Raw genomic sequence first — 27,537 nt, forward strand, 5'->3', positions numbered from 1 at the left:
CTGTTTCAAATTGTAGAACTTATTTTTTTATGTTTATTTTTGAGAGAGAGAGAGGGAGAGAGAGACAGACAGAGAGTGTAAGTAGGGCAGAGAGAGAGGGGGACAGAGAATCTGTCAGCACAGAGCCTGATGTGGGGCTCGATCTCACAAGTTCATGACCTGAGCCAAAGACACATGCTTAACTGACTGAGCCACCCAGGCGCCTCTCAAATCGCAGGACTTATGTTAAAGCTTTGAGTTATTTTTTTGTACTATCATTGCCAAACAGCTTGGTTTTCCTCAATCCTATCGTCCTCCCAGCCTTGTGTCCTTGGAATGAACTTTCCCCTGTAAACAAAGTCCCGCTATCCTCCGCTCCTTCAAGAATGACTTTCACTGTCTCTTCTGTGAAAGGAGGCCTAGGCCGCCCCAAACCCCGTAAAATGTAGCCTGTCTGCCCACCTGACACTTCTACTATCAGGTAAATATGCTTCCCTTCAGGCATGGGCCCTGGGTGCTTGCTGTCATCGGACACAAAAACCATCCTCCTTAACCTGCCTGCCATCACCTCTGACAACTTCCACACTCGTGTTCATGACCCATGCAACCACCAGCATATCCATGCTTCTTGACCTACAGGTCTAAAGAGCTGCCCTTCCACAGCTACATCCAAGGCCTTAAAATTACAAAGGGCTGTTTCATCTCTGAAATTTTAAATGTTGATATTATAATCTCTGGTCACAACCTTTAGATTATTTCACTGCCTTGCTCTGCTTACAGATATCTTTTTTGTTGTTGTTGTTACTCATTCAAACCATTCTTCATTCACTATTCTTTTGCATCCTATTTTTCTTCCAGTTTATCAAAAAGGTCATAGTTTGTTTATTTTTGTACCAAACGTAAGAGCCACAGTTCATCACTTCAGCTGCTCTCTTACTAGTACCTTCACAGTTTAATCTCCTTTTTCTTTCTGGCAGAGGCTCTCAACCTTGTATCAATCCAACAAAATACCCTCTGTTTCACACATCTATGGAATTGCAGGGCTTGCAATTACTTTAACAATGTTTACTATGAACTTGAAATTCTTTAAAGGCCGTTACTTGTTAAATATCCTCCCACTTTCAGATAATATGATATCCTACACTTTGTGAAGAAAATCCTCTTCTATTCTTTTTAGAAGTAATACCTTCAAATTCTGTTAGCCTTTCGGGAAAGGGATCATCAGTTTGGTACCTTAAAGTTTACCATTTTTACATTTAATACAAAGGAAGGAGTCTCTGATGGCAGAATTTTAACATAGCAGATGGCTGGCCCCACTATTAATCACGCCACATGTGAATTTGCTAATGAAGATGATGCCTGACCCCAAACACACAACACAACCCAGTCTTATGAATACTTACCCACATATTCAGGAGTACCCATAATTTCTCGGAGCTCTTCACTGTTCTTCATTATTCTTGAAAGACCAAAATCAACTATCTTAATGTCACCCAGTGGAGATTCACTTGTCAGCAGAATATTCTGAGGCTAAAAACATAACATCCCACTCTCCAAATTAATGAAACCATGACTGAACAGAAAGAGCAAGTAGTGCATAATACACATTTCAACTGTGAAACTGAGATTGACAAATTTAACAATAAGCAGTCATTCATTAAGCAAATATTTTTACAATGTACTTACGATGTGTAAGGCAACAGGCCTTGTACAATCTCTTTCTTTATACTGGCTCCTGCTCAGAACATAAATGTGCATCTACCCCTATTTTAAAAACAAGACCAAGCTACTCATAAAGGAATCCCCTATGACTCTGCATTTCTTTCTAGCCAACATACTTATTGCTATTCCCTTACTTCTCAATGCAGTTGATTCTGGATTTTGCCCCCTCTCCTAGATCCGTCCTAAGATCATAAAATCTTTAATAATCAAAGACCCACCAAATCAATGGATGTCTTTTAGGCACCATTTTATACACACTGATTGCTATATAATGTACTACTGGCAACCATCCTTATATGCCCTCTTGGACATTTTCCTCCTCAATAGATCCCTCACTGTTTTCTTAGGATTTTTTTCCCTTCTTTCCTTTTAAATATTGGTGTTGCCCCAGATCTCTTGCCTACTGGCCCTCTATCTTTCAGCAATCTCATCTACTATCAAGGCTTCAGCTACCACTTACTTGCTGATGACCTCTATCTACCTTCTACCCTAAGCCCCTGGCCGACTCATAGGTCCAATTAAAATCGATCTTGTCATTTGGTTGAAATGGGCCACACCTTCAGCTCCCACTACTGAGCAAAGGCCATCAGTTCAGTAAACACCTCAAGAACAGGTTCTTCCTTCAAACCCCACTAAACCCATGCCTCCCCTTCTGTACTCCCAGTCTCAATGCCCAGCTCAGCAACTAGGGAATCATCCTACAGTACTTCATCTCCTTCATTTTCAACCATGTCTCACCCTTAGGGAAGTCACTGGCATGCCAATGCTATTTCTTAAATTGCAAAAAACCCACTGCTTAAAGTTTGGGCTTTCATTATTTCTTACCTGGACTACTATCCTCCTGCCTCTAACTGCCCCCACCTTCAATCCATCCTTCACTGTACAACGATCTCACCATAATGTAAGTCTGATCATGATACTGATGCTAGTCCTCACCAATGGACACACTCTCAAATGGGATGTATTTGACCATGGGTGAGAGAGAACTACCCAAGGCCACAAAAGTCATTTGGAGTCATTTTTTTTTTTTTTAACCCAAATGAAAATAACCTAAGACACTTTTACATAAAAAGTCAAACAGATATATTATGGACTAGAATATAAAATTCATTAGAATTTTTGAAATGGCACTTGAAAGAAAAGTTTGTGTTGCTTCAGAAAGTCTACACTTACTGTCTTCTGCCATTAAGAAAATTTCCAAAGATAAATTGAGAAGCACCAGTACTAATAAAGTATAAATACCTCACTGTAGCACCCCAAGTGTTTTATAACCCAGCTTCGGCTTCCTCTCTAAGATTAACCTCCTGCCACTATTCTGTAGGCAATCTGTGTTCCAAATCCAACAAGCTGTAATCCCTAAACAAGATGTGCACTCCCACATCTTATGCTTTTGCATTATGTATTGCCTTTTCTCAGGAAGCTCTCCTGGACAAATTTAGTTTCGTCATTCACTCCATGCATGGTGGCTCTCAACAAAGCACTGATTCCTCAATAAAGCCTTTTCTGATGCCCCCTCTGGTCTTCCAGGGAGGGTTTGATGACTGACCCCTCTCTATTCCACAACATCTTATACATAGCAAACTTATCCCACTATTTAGCTAATTGTATTTTTCTGTCTTCTCCGTCACACTGTGGGTCTCCAGAGTTTTATAATGAATGTTAACATTTCCTTTCCTTCCATGCATATTCAATCACTCCACTGGGCTTCTGTGTCCTCATTCCTCTACCGCAGGTCACTAAAATCCAGCAACATATTTCCATGCTTTCTGGACTACCACCTTAGCAATGCTTGGCATTGCCGCCACTCCTTCCTTGTTTACAAACTCTTTTTCTCTTGGCTTCCAGAACAAACACTACCCTGGTCTTCCTCCTAATACTCTGGCTGCTGTGTGTGTCTCCTCATCTTCCTTTAACTGGCCCATTAAATGGTGGGTTTCTCACAGCCTGATCTTGAGGCTTTTTGCTCTTTTCACTCCACAATCTCACTTCACACAAGGTATCTGTACCCAAGGCTTAATTATCACCTATACATTAGGAGTCACAGATTTTATCTCTGGCTCAGACTCTTCAACCAACTGCTTACCTAATCTCTCTCCTTTGATGTCTCAAGGCTATCTCGAATTCAACATGCCCAAACCAGACTCCTATTTTCCCTCCCAAATCAGATTTCCTGTATGTCAGTGGTCATTACACCCCAGGGAATGCCATCCTCACCCAGCAGGGCAGAAGAAAGCACTAAGAATCACCTTGGTCATTCCTCTCTCCCCACTTTCTCCTCATTTAACTAACGTGTCACCATATCCTACTGATTTTAAATCATAAATGTAAGCACTTCTAAACTTTACTTATTTCTCTCCAACTAGAGAACAATCATTCAAGCTACCATCAGTTTTTGCTTAATTGCAACAGACCCTAAATGGTTTGCTAGGATCTATTTTGCCCATACTTAGCCAGAAGGAGCTTTTGCACTATATAAATCTGATCGGTCACCCCCCTGCCTAAACCCTTCAGTAGCTTCCCATTACTCTTAACTTCCAAATGTATTTGGAAGCTGCTAATTCGAGCTCCTGCCTAGCTCTCCAGCCTCATTATAAACTTGCTGCCCTTGGCCCAGGGACAGTGAGTCTCAATGGACACTGTTCAGTCTCTCCTACTTGCCATGCTCTCTCTCACAAAAGTATCTTTGTATACTTTTTCCTCATTCTTCTTTTCCTGGTGTCAACTTGCTGGGAAGACCCAGGAGGGCAGTGAAGCAGATTCTAACAATGTTCAACAGTGAAGAGCTGCAATATGAAAAAAGAAGTTGAAGTGTAGACAGTCCCTTTTTAAAGGGGTTCAATGTTGACCCAACCATCCATTCTGCCCTTATCAGAAAATACTTGTAGATTATTCAAAATCTGGATTCAGAAACAGAGGATGGGGAGAATCTAAAGATCCATGAGCCACAGTACTGGTCACTGTGATAGCACCAGGATCCATGCCAGCACATGGGAGGCACACGTTATTTGCTGTTTGAAAGAAAGGAAAAAACATAACTAACTATAAAAAACAATTTGAAGGGTGTCTATTTTGTCTCAGGAGTGGAGGCACTGTAAATATGAGGATAGCAAGTCCCTACTGACAGAGAGATCACCATCAGAAGAGAAAACAGAAGCACCTATATCAGGCTTGACTAACTCTGCTGTGCATTTTAAGTGCTGTCATAGACAAAGTGCTCAGGTATAACAAATAAGTAAGAGGGAATAATTCAGCCTTGGAGAATTACACAGGAGGTAAGTGAGCAGACCCTGAAGGATAAAAAGGATTTTGACATTTATTAAAAAAAAAAAAAAATTATGGACTGCATACTGGAAAAATAACAGAGAATAAGATGTGAGTTCCCTGTTCTTTTGGAACCTTACATTCTAATGGGGACAAACAAATATGAATAAATAATAATACCTCAGGTAGTTTTAAGCACCAAGGAGAACTCAGAGTAGGGTAATGGATGACAGTGCCTGTTGTGTGTTTGTGTGCATATGCATGTTATATTCAGAATAGTTGGGGAAGGTTTCTCTAAGACAATATTTGGGGAGAAAGCAATGCTAAGAAGGAATGTCATGGCAGAATACTTTGGGGGGTGGGGTAGGCAGGGAGCATTCCCGGGAGAGGAAAGACCCCACCCAAGGCAAGGACAAGCTACTAGCGGAGGGACTGCACACTGGAGAACAGCACAAAGGTGAAAGGGACAAAAGTGGTGGCAGGCACAAAGAGGGTGGACGGACAAGAATCAGGGCTTTCTGAGCCATTCTGGAAGAACTGGAAGAAGTCAGACCACAGGGGAGGGCAAGAGGACATTCCAGGAAATGAAAACGTCACATGCCAAAGAATACATACAGGTGAGCCAATATATAGCATGACACATGCAAAGTATCATCAAATACAAGAATGTCTCTGAAGAATGTGCCTTTATCCTATTTTTAAAGTCTTGAAAGGGAGAGCGTGAGTGAGGGATATGATGAAGCATGGAATGAAAAAACACAGAAGAAACTTTACACATTACAGTGGCAAAATCCACAGCCCATTGTGACTGTTGCTGTGTAGGAGCAGGAACAATAAGGTGCTTATGTCATTCACTGACTAATATAGTCAGGTCAGCAAGAGAGGACAACTGGTTCAATTTTGATTCTCAGACCCAGAATCTGAGGTGCCCGCAGAACCACCCAGAACAGTTGGAAATTCAGTCTGGAGAGAATATAAGGCTGAGGATACTGCTATGGAAAGCAAGGGCACAGAGGCGAGACTAAAACCATGGAAGTAAACAAGAGGAAGAGAATATGGCAGAAGAGAAGTGGCCAAGATGAGTTTTGGCTGATAACCACATCTAACGAGAGACAAGAGTGATGAAGGCACTCAGAAATAGCAGTCTGAGAGGGAGGCAAAGAACACAGGCATCATGTTGTAGTAAGAAAGGAAGGAGAGGATCATCAAATGGGATGAGGGGAAGAATGAGGACTAACAAAAAGCTACTGAATATAGCAAATAACCAAAGTCTGAAAGACTTCTGAGAAAGTAATTTTTAGTAAAACCATGGGAGAAAAAGCTAGATTGTAATAGGTTGAAAAGTAAGTTGAAAGACTAAGCGATCTTTACGTTACAGGCCATTCTGGCTTAATTATCTGTGGATACTCTCTAAACTGGTGCGGTCCTTTGAAAGGTACTGCAAGTCACAGAATGTAATTTAACATTGTCTAGTAGCCATATTATAAAAAGTAAAATGAAACAGATGAAATTATTTTTTAATTCAATATGTCTAAGATATCCCTTCAACATGTAATATATAAATTATTGAGATATTTTGCTTTTTCTTTTCCATACTAAGTCCTTGAAATCTGGTGTAGAGTTCACACTTTGAATACATCACAGTTCTCAAGTACTCAACAACCACAAATGGTTAGTGGTACTGGACTGAACACTGCAGCTATAAACGTTGTTAATAAAAAAGGATCTAAGTGATATCCCAGTAAATGTTTAGGAATTCTTAACATCTCTTGCATAATGTCCATATTACCACTATGCAATCACAGACTGTACTTCATTTTGAAAACATATGAAGTTTTGAAAACTTCATTCACAAAAACAGACTTCTCAACAGTGAAAATAACCATACCATGGCTCAGTGTAATCTGTGATTTTATATAAAAACCTGTTTTTTAAAACCATAGAAAGTTTTGGCTACAGTAAAAACCTAAAACTGAACAAAAAGACAAAACCAAATTGCTGTCACTATAGAAGCTTGGGCTGCAGAGGCATGCTAAATTGTTATAAATACCCAAACCAGGTAAAGCACCCCTGCCTTGCCACACACACACAAAAGGAGTAAAAATGCTCAGCTGATCAGTGTTAGAATCAATCTCTCTTTTCAATGATAAAATAACGAGAGGTTTTAGTAATATATATAAACAAACTTCATTATAAAGTGACATTCTCCTTGTTAATTAGCTTCTACCAATTTCTTCAAGGAAAAAACCTAGGATTATGAGTCCCAAGACTTCTGAAGGTAATATTAGTTTTATTTTATTAATGAAATACTATAGTAAAATAAAATGTCATTATTCAGGCAAATTAGATGAGCGAAGTTTGGTTCTGTTATATATATTCATCACTGAACGTGTTTTGCCCTTCCCAGTACATAAAAAATGCCAAAAGAAATATTACCAAGTGGAAATCTTCACCATATCTTAAGGTCCATTTTATGATTAATAAAACATGCACATTCTGTGAAATGTTCTTAAATATCATTTATTCACTTAAAACAGCTTACATGTTTTCATAAGCTTAAAACAGCTTATGTTTTGTTTATACTTTACATTACTTGGGAAATGCTTTCTTTTTTTTTTTTTTAATTTTTTTTTTTCAACGTTTATTTATTTTTGGGACAGAGAGAGACAGAGCATGAACGGGGGAGGGGCAGAGAGAGAGGGAGACACAGAACCGGAAACAGGCTCCAGGCTCTGAGCCATCAGCCCAGAGCCTGACGCGGGGCTCGAACTCACGGACCGCGAGATCGTGACCTGGCTGAAGTCGGACGCTTAACCGACTGCGCCACCCAGGCGCCCCGGGAAATGCTTTCTTTAGTAAAACCCACACTAGTTGGGTGTGGTGGTAATGTAGTAAATTCTCAACTAGTGTGATCAAATTATTAAAACGTTACTGTATTTGAAATCTAGGCCCAGTCACATGCATCTATCACCTACCAATGTGAGAGAACTTAAACAGTTTGCAGAGATGTTGCTAGGAAAAAATACATCTCATAAAATCAGAACTCTTTCATGGAATTTCAGTTAATGTTTATTATGTAGTTTCTATCAACTGTGCCTTGGTTTGAACACAGGTACATTTTAAAAACAGATCTTACTCCTCTAAATAAAACAAGTACAATTACAGGACTATAATCTGTCAGTCTTTGATGGCAAAATATACCCACTTCCAGTAAGTGAAATATATGGGCTGAAAACAAAGAGAAGTGCATTAGCATTACAGCTTAGGCCTCCTTTCTAGGGAATCCAGTTCATGATAAAGAAGTTGTGGTTCACAATATTTAATTCTATTTAAGATGCATGAATCCCAGGTGGTAAGAAAGAAAATGACATGGTCAATTGAGAGACAATGAAAGTGGGGGAAAAAAAGGAAACACACAAACTGTCCTCAAATAGACAAAGGCAGTAGGGAGGTTTTTGTAAAATCTTATTTCTCTGTTTCATGGGGGAATCCTTTCATTTATCTTGGTATCTTTATCTTTGTACATAACCCATTTAACATTTACTGAACAACCACTTCTGGGTAAGATCATTGTAAAGTTGAGGCTAACTTGCTTATTAATTAGCCTTAAGGTGCCATGGATACAATTTTAAGGAATATTTTTATCAGGCAATGAGAATTCAAGTTAATTGGCTTTTTATTTATTAAAACCCAGGTCATAGTACAGAAATAGGTTAATAATACTGTCTAAATCAGTCTGGGGGGCTGTTTAGAAATGTTCAAGTAAATGTTACGGTTTCAAACTGTCAATGATCAACTTAAATCTCAGAAGGAAAAGCTCTGGCTTCTAGTTCCTGGTCTGCTCCTGAGCTTCTCATCATATACATCTACCAGGGTGGACAAGCTAACAACTGAACACCTACCAACAGAAGACCATCCAAACACAAGGAGCACTGGGTTTTAAGACTGGATTTCTTTGTGTTCTTTTTGGTCAAGACCTTCCTCTGACTGAAGTAAAAGCAGGCCACTATGCCAATGACTAATTCACCAACTGAGATTATTTTGAGGCTTTTAGGTTTGTTCTGACTTTGGTAGAGTTGTTGTTTCTCAGATTTGTCAGTCCCGCCATGATTTACATGAAATGAATGGGCTTTCCCCTAATCATAATCTAGTGTCTTTTCTATTTTTGTCGTCCTAGAAACACTCCAAAATCTGCATCTGCTACCCCTCAAAGCATTTGCCATATTCAATTTAAGATATTTGGCTGAGAGTCTTCAGTGAATCAGTCTTTTGGCAAACTGCCCATTTGGAGTCTGATCTGAAGCCAAGTAGCAGATTTCCCATTGTGTCAATTATCTCTTTTATAGGAGCAACTATAATAGTTATTCTAACTTCTAACTACTACTTGTCTCTGTGACCAAGAATTTCCCATTTTAACCATAATGGAGAACAAATAGTCTACTAACTCAAAGTTACCCTATACATGGGGATTACCAAGTTTCACAGATTTAAAACTATTTTTTTCTCTAATTCACAGAATTAAACCTTTAGAAAACATATTTAGCTTTGTAGCTTTCAAGCTCTTATAGAAACTCAGAGTCAACATTACAAGCATAAATTGTCATTGGGCGGACAGCTGTTAAATGGTGTAGGACAGCAGACCCTCTGTCCAGATTCACAGAAGTCACAAAGTCAACTGCAGATGACCTTTTGGTAGAAATCATTCCTATCTGCACTCCTGCCACACCAACCCCACCTCCAACCTTCCCCCTCCAGCAGTTCACTTAGAGACAAATTCTGACTGCACATGTGAAGACTGTGAGGGCAGAAGAAAGGCTGAGGACCTATCGGGCCACCCTGTCTTCTTTCTAGTTCCTCTGGGCCTAGGCAACATGAAGAGTCCAGCTTCCAACATCAAAGGCCCATCATCAAAGCCTCTATTAAATCCAGAAAGAATTCTACACTAAGTGTACTGGGGAGAAAGGAATATGATTTATACGGAGTGTATTGGGGAGAAAGGGATATAATTTCCAGTTAAACCTGGTATTCAAGAACTTAATTTTCACCCTTGGCTGCTTTCAAGTAACATCAAAGATCCATGACACATAGTGTTGGCAACCTGACTTGCTACTTAATTAGTTCCTAAATAATAGTCATAGGTTGAGCTGTCATAAATCGAAAGCATATTTCCTATAAATGCAATGTTATTTAAATTGGGGTTCATTCCTAGAAGTCCTTTTTACTTCACAAAACTAGCAAAACATCATAAAAAATAAAAGTTAAGTGTGTGAAACCAAATATGGAAACAAGCATAGCACAAACTTTACTTTTGGGAATTCTTCTGCATGGCTGAGACTAACTGAGGCTTCTTATAGTCTGAGTCCACTGAAGTCTGGACTGCAGAGACCATCTCTTTCTCTGTGTTCCTGAGGGAAGCACAGTTGGGTATTTCTTACAGCAAGGATCTTTGAATTTCTAACCATATGACAGGCTAAAGTAAAAAAAACAAAGCCCCAGTTCCCTCACTCTTGCTATGAGGGTTGTACCTAGATCATCTCTAAGGCCACTTCAGCTTTAATACCTTGGGACTACATGTGGGTACACACATGTCCACACTTACCTTCAAAAAATGACACTATAACTACCATAGTCTACAGTGTTATAATCATGCGTTTTAGCTACCGTACTAAAAAATTAATTATCTTTTAGAAAAATATGTTTACAGAATGAATTTAAATTGGCATTTTTCAGAAAAAAAAAACAAAGTTTCTGAACTGTTTTCTTTCCCCTATATTTTTCGGTAGGACTACTATTTGAGGGAATATCTATTACCCTTCCCCCTTATTTCAAATGGAATTTTATCAAGTTTACTTTAGAAGTCAACCTCCAGAGTACACATTGTTCACTCTTCCTTGAGAGTGTTCCTTCATGCAGTAAAGATTAGACACAGTTATTTATACAGTATTCTATCTATCAGGTGTCACGGTGTGCCCTACAGCAGGAGTTCTCAAAATGGTGCCTGGACCCACAGTATCAGCATCACACACCCCTTCCCTGAATCAGAAACTCTGGAACTGGGGCCTAGCAATTTGCTTTAATAAGCCTTTTCTGGTGATCCTGATCCCTGTCAAAGTTGGAGAAGTGCTGCCGTAAGTGTCTACTTTCTGCTACGGGGCAAACTACAGCAGAGGTCAAGATAGATTGGGAGAGGATGAGGAGTGAAATGAGGCAGAAGTCCAAGATAGGAAAGCCTTTTTGGGGTCCAGGGGTTCAGCCTCCTCAGGTGACGTTCCTTCCTAACCTGAACTCCTCTGGCTAATAATGAACTGGAGCCACTGGTGTAGTCCTTGAGGAATGTTTCATTTCCCCATAGCTACACCTGGACTTCATGTGGTAGCAACCATCAGCAGGGATCTTAGACTTTTCTACCCCAGATGCAAGGACTATGCTAAGGATACTTGTAGTGGACATTCACTGTCTGTCTCCTGATCGCCTACCTACTCTCTATTCTTTCTGAAACAGAACTGGTCTGAGAATCCATCCTTTCCCCACTCTCAGTCCAAAAAAAACTTGGGATGGGAGGGGGAATTTAACCCTCCCAGGTTGGAGCAAAGGACACTGGTAATGCTGGCCTGGCCAGTCAAAACCCAGCACCCCCAACGTCCCCCTGACACACTTACTAGTTCCAGACTGATCTAAGTCAGTTTGATGAGAGTGAATCTCAGAACTTCTGAAAGAGCTAATAAATAGAACCTGGCTCCTTCCTGCTGAATCTCTGGACAACTGTAAGGCTAAAATGGCAGCATCTAACTTACTACCATCTTACTGCCATTTTGAGAAGGTAGAGCTGGAGACCGAAGAAAAAACAACTATGTACTTGCAATATTTGAATTAACGAATAGTGGCATTCCTTAAGTTGGAATTGCCCCTGGAATTTTTAGCTAATAAAATTTCCTTTTTTGCTTCCCTTACTTTCAGCTGGCATTTTGATCACTTGAAAGCGTCATAACTGCCCTTTGTGTATTCTTTCCTCCCTCTTCCCCTTCCTTCTTTGATAATTTTAAACTAGAAATCTACCCACCTCCGAGGCCCCTGGGTGGCTCAGTCAGTTGAGCGTCTGACTTCGGCTGGGGTCATGATCTCATGTCTCTCATGAGCCCTATATTGGGCTCTGTGCTGACAGCATGGAGGCTGGAGCCTGCTTCCGATTCTGTGTCTCCCTCTCTCTCTGCTCCTCCCCTGCTCACACTCTATCTCTCTCAAAAATAAATAAACATTAAAAAAAAAAAAAAAAAGAAAAAGAAATCTACCCACCTCTAATTTCTTTAGTTCTCTATTTTATTTACTGCAGCCTAATTTTCTACAACATAGTTTTTCAGATATCCCTGCTAAAAAGTCATCTACCACTTCATGATATTTGAAACCCCTAGAACCTGGCCTTTCCTCAATTGTCAGCATCTCCTATTTCATCTCTCAATTCCAGTGACACTATTCCATTTATGTTTGCCCAACAAGTACTCTTAACTCTTGTGAATTAATTTTATCCTCTATTTTCTACATTTTCCTATATTTTCTCTATCTAAATCCTATTTTTTTTTTTTTAAAGGTCTAGCTCAAACACTGTCTCTTACCAGGAAGAGTTCACCTATCCCACCAATATCCTCTAAGCTCCGTTTCTTGAGCAAAGTATTATTTATCTTTCTATGTACACAGATGTGCATTACCTCCTTAATATAACTAATTGGTTAGAGGATAAGAACAGACACAACCTTTATATCCTTATTACCTAATAAAATACACAACCTTGATAAATGTTTTAATAAATCACTGTTAAAAGTATTTTACATCTGTAGTGTAATTCTCTAGCAATCTCAAAATTGTTAAGTAATCTAGATCTTACCTTCAGATCAAGATGTACTACATTATGAGCATGTAAAAAGCGAACACCTTCTAATATCTGCCTCATGAGTCTTTGAACATCTTTTTCTTTAAAGGCGTCTTCTCTGTCTGCAACACACTGGTCAAAGATTTCACCCCCAGCAGCACTAGAGAAGGGTAGAAGCATACTTTAATTATAAAGGAAAAGGACTCATTAAAAATATTTAGACTTTTTGTTAATATTTTACATATTAAGTGTCTTTATTTAGGTAAAGTATAATTTGAGTGTGTGTCCCTATATCCATTTTTCTTTTGTCTTTTTAAAATAAAAATGTGAAGCCTCAAATAGGAGTTCAGATTAAGAACTTCAAAAATTAAACTTTAACGGTAAAATGTATTAACACACTCTCAAGTGAAAATTTTTGGAGAATTTTTGGTTGAAAAACACATAGAAATATTATTTTTAGAAAAAATACAAACGATGAAAATAAAGCAAATGCTCTTCAATGAGTTAAAGACCCCTTCCCCAATCCTACAGCCACATCTAGAGATAAACACTATTCTCCCTTTGGTGTACTATATCCTTCCAGAGTTTCTAAAAATATATACTTATTAAATGCATACAAAAATATTAGTTGCCTGGATTTTTAAAAAAACAAATGGTAATATAGGACACATTCTCCTGATACTGTTCCACAACCCTTACTTTTAAACATGTCTTAAGAATCTTTCCATGATGGTTTTATATTTATCTATTTTGTAATTTTGAACTCTTACATCCCTGTGAATAGATAAACCATACTTGATGTAACCATTCCCCTTTGAAGGTCATTTACTTTCTTCCTAATGATTCACAACTATAAACAATGCTGTGATGAGAAGGCACATTACAATTTCTCATATGTTTACTCATGTGTGAGAAGCTCTCAAGGGTAGACATCTAGAAAGAAACAGCTGGACTGAAGGGAATGTGCATTTAAAATTTTAATAGGAAGAGCCTATCCTCTCCAAAAGAGCAGTACTGATTTAAATTTTCTTTCAACCTCTGGCCAAAGCATCTCAGTTTTTCTCTAATTTTGCCAATAAGGTGGGGGGGGGGGGGGAAATCAACATTAAAAAATGTTCATTTCCCTTCAGCAAAAAGTCCATACTTAAACATTCATTCATACCATAAATTACAGCTCATGTCATATGACAAAATTTCTTTTATGTGTTAAAAAAAAAAAAAAAGGCAAGATCGCTTTCATAAAGTTGCTATAGAATTGACATGGAATACCTAACTGCAAACAGCCATGCTGCTGTCAGACAAGAGCTACTTACTGAATTCCTTTTCAGAAGATAATTTAGTTATTTCCTTTCCTGTTAAAGCAACCTATTTCCAAATTCTGCCCATATAAGGAGACACAATTTGTCACCAAAATTAGATAAGAACATATTTAAGTTTAGCTGAGCAGCTGCAGGTGACGAAAGTGAAAGAATAATTCATTGGCTGATAAGGTTTTCATTTTGACTAAACCTACACAACTGAATTTTTATTACATTTTGATTATAGCATGAAAAAAAACATGTGAAAGCATCAAAACCGTTTTTGTTATTTAAGTGTAAAATGGCCATTGTGCATCTGGGCACAGTTAAAGTAATATACAAGTCAGAAGAACGGAAATGGTGAACATTCACAACACAATTACAGAGTAATAATGGCAGCCTAGGAGTACCATATACTGTTAATATGGATTTGATGATCTAAAGTAAAAGTCAGTATGAACTGTGTCAACTCAGTCTAAGCAGCACGATGCACCATGATATAACATATAGCCCACGTAGCCCTCTGCATACACACACCACAATTTGCCTGTTACACTCAGAACTGTCCGTGTTCCTCAACTAAAACAAAGAACTGTATTTTTGGTTGAAAAAGTTTTCCAATCACAATTTATTGTCCTCTGAGTCTTTCCGCTCATTACTAGCATCCACAATAAAATTCACTATAGGTCAATTTACAGAAGTACAATGATTTCTTTACCTAAAATTTAAGAGCAATTTATTGTTTAGTTCTTTTCACTATAAAGTTTACCCATTCTTGCCTTAACATAATTTAAGTACTTTACATAAGCACAAGATACGAAGCACAAAACTACCATTTTCTGAAAATTTTCAAGGATGTATTCAAATGCAGACTATTAACAAAGCTGTAAAAGCTAGCCTTCAGTGACCAGCAAGACTTGCATATACCCTCTGATACAATCATCCTATTTTATACCTGCTTAAATGTAAGCTTGGCCCATTAACTCATTGTCATATTTACTAGTGGATCTAAACAAAATTATACTAAAGAACAATTTGCGACATTAAAAGCATTTGTTAGGCATGGTTACAGGAAATGTAAGAATATTATCAACTACTTCACAGGAAGTATCTTCCTTTACATAAAGCCAGAGAAACACTACATTTTGTTGTGCCTATCTTTTAACTACAGCAAGATTTTCATGTATATTATGGTATATTTACTTTAGTAGTGCTTGTTTTCCACTACTTTAAAACTATTCAGAAACTCAGCAATTAACTTTATTATGAATTACACACAATTTTTTACCAAAATAAAATTTTATGAAAACATTAATTCAAAAACTTTTTACAAAAAATTTTACAAAAACCTATTTTTATAAAACATATTAAGAACTTTTAACTTCAACTTTCTAGTGGCCCTTAGAAAGTTAGGGGATAAGTATCTTTTTGATCAACATTGTGCAGAGCCATATACATGATATTTGCAGGCTAAGAGTCACTGCGTTTTCTTGGTTGCCTGCACCTTGTCTAGATTTTAGCTCCCAACCTCGAACATCAAACACTCCTATTTCTATAGAAACTAGCATTTCCAGGGGCGCCTGGGTGGCGCAGTCGGTTAAGCGTACGACTTCAGCCAGGTCACGATCTCGTGGTCCGTGAGTTCGAGCCCCGTGTCAGGCTCTGGGCTGATGGCTCGGAGCCTGGAGCCTGTTTCCGATTCTGTGTCTCCCTCTCTCTCTCTCTCTGCCCCTCCCCCGTTCATGCTCTGTCTCTCTCTGTCCCAAAAATAAATAAACGTTGAAAAAAAATTAAAAAAAAAAAAAAAGAAACTAGCATTTCCATTTCCATCCTGCTTAAAGGGTTGGTTTAGATCTTTATTCCTTCACTCTTAAAAATGAACAAATACCAATCAAACATGTTAGGTCTTGTACAATGTGCTATGGACAGAAAGATAAATTAATTGTAAGTATGGCTTATGACTTCATGTACCAGTAGGAGAGAGAGAAAATGAAACACATTTTAAAGAATATATATGCATAAATATATATGGGTGTGAAATTATATATAAAGTGATGTAATAATTTAGCAACTGAGCAATTAATTGGAAAGGAGAAAAAAAACATCTTAGAAAAATGACATTTATTCTGAGCCCTGTAGAATGAATAGGAATCCACCAGATGAAATGGTAAGAGCACATCCCCAGCATAGTGAACACAAATAAAAGGGCATGGCGGTATCAAAAACACAGGATACAGACTCACTAAAGGTTAAGTAAGCTGTTACTTCCCCTTTCAGCCAAATGGTATGGAACTTACCCTCTAGCCATGACCAACTAGAAAATGAGCAAAGTATATAAGCCAACTGTTTTCAGACAGAACATAGGCAGTTAGGACCATGATCCCTGAAAAGAGGGACACAAACAAGATGGGCTCTACTGTTTCTGTCTTCCTACTTGGAAGTAATTTATGGACTGTGGTATAAGGTGAAGGAGAAACCCAAGCAGAATATGGCGGCCTTGCTAAACTGAGGAAACAGACTAGCAGTTTGACAAACTTGGATTTCATAGGGACAGTACCAGAGAGGAGTGAGCTACACAGAGAAAGATTGATCCAAGTAGTTCAAAATAAATCACAAGCAGGATAAACACAAGGCAAATCATGGCACATTACGCACAAATTACCGAAAGAAAAAAATATTTAAAAAGACACTTATAAGGGAACTAAAAATCAAAACAGACTTCTTGTCATAAACAATGCAAGGCAAATGACAATGCAATGCTATCTTTAAGTGCAGACAAAAGAAAGTGTGTCTAAAATGCAGGATGAGGTTGGAAAAAGACTAGCAGGAGATGAGGCAGAATAGAAGTCAGACAGGAAAGCATGAGATGAGGTCAGAACAATCTGAAACATCCTAGGTAAGGCAATAAAAGTGCTAGTATATAAAGCTAAATGTCTCCTCCAAAAGCACTCCCCACTCTCCCAAGCAGAGGAAAGCAGGACAACACATGGCTAAAAGCTTTGGAGTCACACACTTCCAGACTAAATCCCAGCTCTATTTGCAGTGTGACCTTAGGTTTGATTACTTCTCTGAATGTTTTTCTCATAAAATCCTGTTCTAAAATTTATAAATAAACAAATTCAGTAAAGTTGCAGGATACAAAATCAATATATCAAAATTATTGTGCTTCTGTACACTAAAAATGAATCTTTAAAAAGAGAAATTAAGAAAACAATCCCATTTTCTATGACGTCAGAAAGGATACTCAGGAATAAATTTAAGCAAGAAAGTAAAAGATCTATACAATGAAAACCGTAAGACACTGATGAAAGAAATCAAAGAAGATACAAGTAAATGGAAAGATATACCATGCTCATGGGTTGGAAGAATTAATACAGTTGAAATGTCTATACTATCCAAAGTGATCTACAGATTCAACACAATTCCTACCAAAATTCCAATGGCATTTTTCAGAGACACAGACAAAACAATCCAAAAATTTTCATAGAGCCACAAAAGACTCTGAAACGCCAAAGCAATCTTGAGAAACAACAAGTCTGGATTTGAGAATATTTTCCGATTTCAAAATATATTACAAAGTACTACTCAACAAAAAAAGGAATGAAATCTTGCTACCTGTAATAATACAGATAGACATTGAAGATATTATGCTAAGTGAAATAAATCAGAAGGAAGAAGACAAATACTATAAAATTTCACTCATATATGGAATCTAAAAAAACAAATGAACAAACAAAACACGAAACAAAATTCATAGGTATAGAGAACAGACTGGTGGTAATCAAAGGGGAAGAGGGGAGAGAGGTGGGCAAATGGACAAAGGGGGTCAGTTAGAAGGTGATGGATGGTACCTAGACTTTTAGTGGTGATCACTTTGTAGTGCATACAGATATCAAATTATGTTGCATACCCAAAACATGTTTTATACCAATTATATACCATTTGTAAAAAATTTCTTGTGGAAAAAAATGTGCGTGGGTGTATGTATGTATCAAAGCTATAGTAATGAAAACAGTATGGTATTGGCATAAAAACAGATCTATCAGTGGAACAGAATAGAAAGTCCAGAAATAAAACTATGCATATATGGTCAATTAATTTACTAAAAAGGAGCCAAGAATGTACAATGGGGAAAGGAGAGTTTCTTCCATAAATGGTTTTTAAAAAACTGGGTAGCTACATGCAAAAGACTGAAACTGAACACTTATCTTACATCATACACAAAAGTCAAATCAAAATGGATTAAAGACTTGAATGTAAAACCTGAACTATAACATTCTGAGGAGAAAACAGGCAGTAAGCTCCTTGACATCAGTGTTGGCAACTTTTTTGAATTTGACAACAAAAGCAAAAATAAACAAGTGGGGGCTACATCAAATGAAAAAAACTTCAGCAGAGCGAAAGAAACCATCAACAAAACGAAAAGCAACCTACGAAATGAGAGAAAATATTTGCAAATCATATTAAATGATAATGGCTTAATATCCAAAATATATAAAGAACTCCTACAACCAATCTGACTAAAAAAGGGCTAAGAAACTAAAGAGACATTTTTCCAAAGACGACATCCAAATAGGCAACAGGTACTTGAAAAGTTGCTCAACATCATTAATCATCAGGGAATTACAAATCAAAACCACAACTGGGTACCATCTCACACCTATTAAGATATATATTTTATACACTTATGTATAAAATGGAATATTATTCACCCAAATAAATATATTCCACTTATATGTGGAATCTAAAAAAGTAAAACTCCTAGAAACAGACAGAATGGTGGTTACCAGTGGGTGGGGGGAGGTGGCAGAAAAGGAGAGCTACTGATCAAAGGGTACAAACTTCAAGTTATAAGATGAATAAATTCTGGAAATTTAACATACAGCATAGTGATAATAGTTAATACTGTATTATATATACTTAATACTAAATTATATACCTGAAAGTTCCTAAGGGAATAAATCTTAAATGTTCTTACCATACGTACACACAAAGGTAATTAAGTGACTTGATGCAGGTGTTAGCTAATGCTATGGTGGTAATCCTTACCCAATACATAAGTGTATCAAATCAACATACCCTACTCCTCAAACTTACAAAATGTTTTATGTCAACTATACTTCAATAAAGCTGGAAAACAATTTTAAAATAAAATAATGATATAAAGCATGTAAATAATTTACATAAAGTTGGCTGACTTAGCTTAGTGCCTGGCACATGGTAAATTCTTAACACATTATGACTGTTACAATTTGTGTTCCCACAGCAACTAGCATTTCAAGTAAAACACCAACACTGCTGCAATCATTTATATTTCTTTCACTAAACCTGTAGCACCTGGAGGGAAAGGGCTATGCTGTTTTCACTTTTATACCACTTTTCACTTTTATACCTATTAGCACTAGTGCATATGGCAGGTATTTAAGTGTATGTGAAATGCATTACTGAAATAGTGATCATAAACCTGCCTGTTTCTGTAACAACAATCTATTGATGTTTGCCATGAATTTTGATACCTCAGTATCTAAAAGTATATTTCTAAGACTTTCCCTTCAAACAAAAAGTAGAACACAAACATTTTTAGCCAAATCATACTCATTTGTGGTTATAAAAACATGATCACTGAAGCAATAGAAGCCACCAAAGGTTTCTAAGCAAGGGAATAATATCACCACATCTATGTCTTAACTATCTAGCAGCAGTCTGAGGAACATCCTAGAACTGAAGCCAGGGTGATCAGCAAAGATCTCTCTCCTGTGAGAGTCCACAGGAGAGACAATGAGAACCCAATACAGAAGAGAAATAGCAAGTACCAAGAAAAGGGGACCAGTAGGGGAAAGGCTTAAATGTAAGACTTGGTGATTTATTATACATGAGCTTTTAAAGGAGATAAACAAAACAAGGATAGATTCAAAGTTTCTAGCCTGAGCTATGAAATAAATGGGGCTATTATTGGAAATGGGGAACAAAAGAAAAACAGGCATTACTAGGGTAATGCAGGAGTGCACACATATCGATCCTGAATTGGTAATGATGTGTGGTTGGATGCAGAGATATGCAGCAGGGAGGTGGAACTTCAGAAGGTCCAAGGTTGTAGACAAAGATTTGGAAATAACTGCATGTAAAGAATAGCTGAAGCCACAAACATAGACTGTTACCATTCAGAGTAAGCGTACAGAATGAAGGTATGACAAGAACAACACTAATGAACTCGGGGGAGCACTTGTATTCATACAGAAGAAGGGTAAAAGGCTGAGAGAGAAGTTTTTTGTTTTTTGTTTTTAAAGAGGACCATGAAAACCAAAAACATCATTTCAAGAAAGTATAATCAAATATTTACAGAGAGTAGAATGAACACTAAAATGAGGAGACTGATTTTGGCAAACAGGGTTTGAGAAGAGCAGGTGCAGCAGACGAGGAATAATGGGAGAACTGGCACATGGCAGATTCATGGGTCAATGAAGAACAAAACAGACCAGAAGGTGAGGAAAGCTATAAATTCAGACTGCTCCTTTAAGGACTATAGATAGCAGTAAAGGAAAGAGCAAGCCAGGACCATGGTTTAAAGACAGTCAGAGATGAGGAAAAGGAATCTGAGCACAGGAGAGACAGAAACACTGGAAGATGAGGGAAAAGAACCACCTTGGGAGAGGTGTTCTTTCTTTTTTTTTTTTTTTTTAAATAATTTTTTTTTTCAACGTTTATTTATTTTTGGGACTGAGAGAGACAAAGCATGAACGGGGGAGGGGCAGAGAGAGAGGGAGACAGAGTCAGAAACAGGCTCCAGGCTCTGAGCCATCAGCCCAGAGCCCGACACGGGGCTCAAACTCACGGAGTAGTGAGATCGTGACCTGGCTGAAGTCGGACGCTTAACCGACTGCGCCACCCAGGCGCCCCTGGGAGAGGTGTTCTTTCAAGAGCACCTTGAAAGGCTGTGAGAGGTCAGTGAACTGATTAAAAAACAAAACAATGGCGCTAGAAAAGGAAGGAAGAGAATTAAAGAGCACAAGTAAAGGTTTAAGCCTTGGAGTTAGTGAAAACTTCTTTGAACAGAAGGGAAGGACTGAGAGGAGTAAAAGCAGAGGGACACTGAGGGAGTGTGTGCCATCCTTTATTTTCTCCATGAGGGGAGAAAGGACTAGGTATCTAATAGAAGATGGGAAGGAAGTGATGTAGCAAGAGTATTAAAGATTCTGATTAGCTCCTTTTGGGGCCGGGGTGTACATTAATAGAAGGGGATGAGAGATTAGGTAAAAAATCACCCAATGACAGCGAGAGCCCAACTGAGGACTCTCACACTTGTAAGGAGCAGGTCACAGACTATACAAAATCCTCCCCAGAGTGTGCAGGACACAGCATGGGCCAGGGTAAACGGGCAAAACAAGTTGCAGAGGAAGATGAAAAGGAAGAAGGAAATAATGGAAGGTGCTTATGAGAGATTAGCTAAAATAACTACTGAAGAAGAGAAGGGAATCACAGGAAAGAAAAAAGTCAGGAGGTGGCTGAAAGACTGGAAGACCTAAGAAGAGTTCAGGATTGAAGGCTGAAGAGCAGGTTTGGTGAGAACAGGAGAGGAACAAGATCTGGTCAGAGAATAGTATTTTGCAGTCTCCTCTAGATCAAGTTCCAATTCTGCCTTGATCCTCTCCAAAACAAACTGGAAACCAAAAACCTAGGTAGGCAGGGGATTTATGTATGAGATTCCTATACCAACATTTTTTAAAAATCATAAAACAGCTCTATTCAGATATAATTCACATATATTACATTTGTTAACCATCCACCAATTTAAATATTTTTACTATTGTAATTAAAAATACCTTGGGTGAAACACTTTTGTGCTTCTCACTGTTCACATTTAATAATTTTTTTGGAAGGGATTCATATAAGTGAAATTACTGAATTAAAATATATGAACATAATGTTCTTGAAGTACATCATCAAGAGGAAGACACTATTTTAGCCACCAAGAATTTGCTTCCTACAAACTTTTAAAGTTTTTAAAAATAATACTACACATTAACTTTTTAACAATACTTAAAAAAAATCTATGTCAATACATTTATATCTACCTTATCTTTTTAAATCACTGCACAGTAATTCATTTTGTAATATTATCACTTATTTAACCAACTCCCTCCTATGTTAATAGATTATTTTTTGTTACATTTAAAAAAAAAACTTCACTGAACATTTTCTAATATATCTTTGCACAACTGGCCTATTTTCTTGTGAAAAAATATTTAAGTGAAATTGCTGGATGAAATAGTGTTGCTGTTTTTTTTTTTTTTTAAAGCTTTTGATATAGAACTCTAGCCTGTCTCCCAGATAAGTTGTACCATTAAGACAGACTACCACCTGTAGTATAAATCAGATGGTTCAACCCATGAATATCACCTTTTCTTTATCATCTTTGCCACTCTTATAAGGGGAAATTGAAAACTTATTTTAAAATTTACATTATAAAAATTATAAGAATCAATACCTTCACATACATATAGACCATTTATATATGTATGTCTATGTGGAATTCTCTTCATATCTTTTAAAAAGAAAAAGCAGGCTCAAAATGGTGTCACTTATACCAAGTCACCAAACTGGGGCTTAATATCTAACCCAAGTACAGTTTCAACCTCCCCCCAAGAAATGTAAGTCTTAATCGGTCAGTCAGAAAATTTCTGATCAGCATCAATAGGAGTCTCACATGGGGCCTATCCATCCCCCAAAAGAAAATGAGGTAATCCACCTAATGAGACCCTCTGCTCTTTCCATAAGGGAAGGTGATGGATCTTGCTTGAAATAACCCTTTCTTTTCTTTTGGTAATAACTTCTTGCCACACCCTCCTTCCTAGAAAACCTATCCATTTTGTACAATGCCTTGGAGCTGCCCTCCACTTGCTAGAATCATTTAATAACATTGATTAGATCTTCAATTTTATCTGGTTGAAAAAAATTTTTAACATATCCTTTGTCCATTGTTTTTAAACTGGGAGGTTCATGTTTTTGTGTAATTTGTAAGATCTAGTTACACACAATAAAGAAATTTTAAGCATTCTGGGTGAACAGGTATGAGAAGTACTTTCCTTGAGCTTGTCTTTTCCTTTGTGTTTCTTGATGTAGTAAGGATTTTAATGTATTCAAATCTATCAATCATTTCCTTTGGTAGGAGAAGTAGAGAGGAAAACAGGATTTCTTAGGAAGAAAAAACTGTTCATTTTCCAAAGCTGTTTCCTATACTGTCCCTCCTTACTCAAATGAAAGCGTGGTATGAATCAAAAAAATTGTTTCTGAAAGATTAACTCAGATTATATGAACATATAAAGGATTGTAGAATGTCTTTTAATATTACCTTGGTATCACTTACTTTCTCAAGAATGCCTCTAAGAATATAAGAGAATTTTACCCTACTATCAGGAGAATTTCATTAAAGAATGAAAATGAAAAATCTAATCTACATGCATTCTTGTTAATTTGAAAAATGTCAAATTAATATGAGAAATACATGAAAAAGTTCTGGAAATTCTTCAGATTTCCAGAGCCAGGCCCCAACACTTATCACAGATGACTAGCTTCCTATAAAGGAAGTATGAACTATCAAATAAACTCCATTTAAGGAAAATAATACTTACTATTCCAGAACTAAAATCATTTCTGATGGAGTTTCATAGACTTCATGTAAATTAATGACCCAAGGATTATCCTGTGCTAGTTCAAGAACAGCAATCTCATGAATTATTTCCATTCGACAATCTTGGCCTTTTCTTCTTTTTCTCATGAACTTTGCTGCAAATTCTTTTCCAGAATCTTTCTTTATACATTTCCTCACCACTGCAAATTTCCCCCTGGAATTAAACAAAAACATTCACTGTTAAACTTGACAACTTTCTAGAAATGGTAATAATTTTAATAAAACTTCCAAATACTCATCAGTGGATATTCAAATTTAGATTATATTCAAACACAAAAGCAGCACTATCATTTAGGAATTCAATAGGATACAACTATCTATAATAAAATGTAACTGCAAATCTGCAAAATTCCTTCTAAACAGAGGATAACCAAATATTAAACTCAGTATTTTTGTAGCTATACATAATTTAATTTGTTACACATTTATACATAAGAATGATTTAAATCTTTTAAAAAGCCACTTGACTTGTTAGAAACTAGTTATCAGAACTCCTAAAAGAATTGAATTGACTCTAATACTATAACCTTCCAAAATTAAAGAAATTAGGGATCTCATTTATATATTTCAACTACAGCATAGCTGGAAATGTCTTGTTTTCCTATAAAGACAGATACAACACACATTATTTTGATACCTTACACTATCATTTGTTATTAAACTAATAAAGCAAGTCACAGGGGAGTCGAACTAAGCAAACGAAGGGTATGAGCTCTGAAATCAGATGTGAGCTTGAATCCCACAAATAGCTCTACAGCTCACCTGACATATAACCTTGGGCAATTTATTTAACCTTTTTAAATCTCATTTTCCTTATCTGTTAAGAGAACACACTGGAATCCAGTTCCTAGGGTTGCTGTGAGAATTCAAGTACAAACACAAATCAATTGCTTAGCATGGGACTTGCCGCATGGTAAGTGCTAAATAAAATATTATTAAACAAATCATTGATTTGTGATAGTCATCACCCATAAATACCCAATCTTTATACTGGAAGGCAACTTAGAAATCACAGGGTTGTTTATTTGTTAACCTATTGCCGATGCCAATGCCTTCTTTCAAACTGTGAAGCAGGCTCTTCCACTCCTGGGTACATTTTTTGAAAATTAATTAATTTTGAGAAATGAGAGAGCACGCGCGCATGAGTTGGGGAGGGGCAGAGAGAGAGAATCCCAAGCAGGCTCCGCACTGTCAGGGCACAGCCTGATGTGTGGCTTGAATCCAAGAACTGCGAGATCATGACATGAGCTGAAATCAAGAGTCTGTCGCCCAACTGACTGAGCCACCCAGGAACCTCATTAATAAGTTTTCATGACAGGCCTAAAGTGAAGGGTTGTTAAGTCTGGGTCTTTTGCTGAACAGTATAGAAAGACGTTTCTTTCCTGAATTTCAAAGACCAGTTTGTCAGGTATTGATTGCAGCTAACATGATCTGTTAACTGCCACTCCCTTTTCCAACTTTCAATCATTCTTTAACCCCATAAAGGTTTTTAAGACTTTCTCACTATTATGCCTCATCAGAACTGCTGATAAAATAAAACGTGCCAACCAAATTTGAAGCAACCTACTTCAAGTACAATTGAATCAAAGGGTTGCATGATTATTATTTTGTTAATCCAATATTGCTTTAAAAAAAACTTGACAGGTTTTTCATAGTTCATATTGGGCTGGTAAATAAACCACCTAGATCTTTTTCCTTTTGAAAATTTTCAAGCTGGTGTACTCATACTTTATTTAAAGGCAAGGTTTTCATTTTTTCTGTTAAATTCTAATTTCTAGGTTCAGCCCCAGCATTTGACACTACTGATGTGATTTTGAGTACTAATTCTTCCTAGCTAGTATTAACCAGAAACATGTTTTTCATGCCCTTTGTATTTTTGCAACCACCACAAATAAAAATGTTAAATGATACATCCTTAGGCATAGACCTCTCTAGCTGTTCAAATAAGTAACAATCTACCTAACAGCACCCTTGTTCAGATCAAAGTTCTTTTTGTTCACAAAAATGTGAAAGATTTCTACAGATGCTTGGAGGGATTAAATCATAAACATATTCATCACAGACTAATGCCTCCTTTTATTTTACCCTACAAAATCATTAAACTAACATTTCCATCAAATTTTAAGTGTTTATTTTGAGAGAGTGTGCACTTGAGTGCAGGCGCGGGGGAGGGGCAGAAAGAGAGGGAGAGAGCCCAAGCCCAATCAGTGCTGTCAGGGCAGAGCCCAACCTGAGGCTCCCATCTCATCATGAGATCATGACCTGAGCTGAAATCAAAAGTTGGACACTTAACCGACTGAGCCACCTGAGCACCCCTCCACCAGATTTTAAAAGGTTCCTAATGACCTTTGGGTTCTTTTGAGAAAAAAAATCATTAATAACATGACTTCTTTTAATAGCTGTGAGAAGTTTTAAAAGAAGAGAAAAAAGAGAAAGGTTCATTTGTAGAAAACTGACTAACATATATAACTGATAGCAAGCATATGCCTGGTATATCAGAAATAACTCGGTTGAACTTGCCTTCAAAATATTCCCACATCAAACATACCAATGTTTACTGTTACACACTTAAAATTCCAGGCAATACAGTACTCTGCAGTTAAGTAAAACACTACTTAATATCTGGCCAGAATGTGTATTTTTTTAATGTATATTTTTGAGAGAGAGAGAGAGAGAGAGAGAGAGAGAGCGCGCGCGCGCGAGCATGCACTTACAAGCACGGGGGAGGGGCAGAGTGACAGAGAGACACAGAATCTGAAGCAGGCTCCAGGCTGTCCGCACAGAGACAGATGCGGGGCTCGAACCCAGGAACCATGAGATGATGACCTGAGCCGTAGTTGGACCCTTAACTGACTGAGCCACTAGGAGCCCTGAGAATATGTATTTTTGAATAGATAGGGAGACTAATGACCCAACAGAGAAAAGGATCCACACACATCACTAAACTGCAAACTCTGGAAGCCCTTCTTACAGAAGAGCTGTTGCTAAATTCAGGGACCAGAGGCAAATACAGGGAAGAAACCCAGATGTATTCGACATCTGGGGCCATGCAACTGTTTCTTAGGGTCACCAGCACAGGTCCCAGAGCTCTCTTCCTACACCAGTGACTACTCTTGACATCATCTTTGTTTCTGTGGAAGCAATCCTCACAGTTTTAGTTTTATTCTTCCCACTGTGTCATGCACTATATTGGGAGTCAGCAAACTTCTATTAAGGGCCAGACAGAAAATTTCCTTTTGCTGGTTTATGTTGCCACTGTTCAAGTCTGCTATTATAAAATGAAAGCAGACATAGACAAAAGGTAAATTAATGGGTGGATCTGGGTTTAAAAAACAAAAAACAAAAAACTTTAGGGATACTGAAATGTGAATTTCACATAATTTCCATGTCATGAAATATCACTCTTCTGATTTTGAACCATTTAAAAAATGTAAAAATCATTCTATACAGCTTGCGAGCCTCACAAAAATAGGTGGCCAGCAGTAGTTTGCCAATCCCTGCATTATCCCACACTGAAGAAACTCGTCCATCATTCTGATACGGAAACTGAGAGTAAGACAGCAGATCATGAAAGTTTTGATGAAACTTGTCTTGCCTTCATTTCTAAATGACTGGTGCAATGAGTAGGGAACTCTTAAAACTACTCAAGGAGGAGTCCAAAGGAGATCAAGACATTTCTGGAACTATTCTTTGTGTAGAGCAACACAGTACACAGGAATGTGAGA

General features: G+C 37.5%; 1 protein-coding gene across 4 annotated transcripts in view; it reads right to left on the reverse strand.

The window, feature by feature from the left end:
- STK17A (serine/threonine kinase 17a) overlaps nt 1-27,537 on the reverse strand; it is a 39,139-nt gene that overhangs the window by 4,119 nt on the left and 7,483 nt on the right. For all 4 annotated transcript variants that reach the window (XM_045052188.1, XM_045052187.1, XM_023250194.2 and 1 more), the window contains exons 2-4: nt 23,754-23,966; nt 12,842-12,986; nt 1,383-1,509 (exon numbers count right to left, since the gene is read on the reverse strand). In XM_045052188.1, coding sequence (XP_044908123.1) covers nt 1,383-1,509; nt 12,842-12,986; nt 23,754-23,966 — 485 coding nt within the window. The remainder of the gene's footprint in view (nt 1-1,382; nt 1,510-12,841; nt 12,987-23,753; nt 23,967-27,537) is intronic.

The sequence above is a fragment of the Felis catus genome, chromosome A2 (genome assembly GCF_018350175.1).
Source record: "Felis catus isolate Fca126 chromosome A2, F.catus_Fca126_mat1.0, whole genome shotgun sequence".
Taxonomy (NCBI): domain Eukaryota; kingdom Metazoa; phylum Chordata; class Mammalia; order Carnivora; family Felidae; genus Felis; species Felis catus.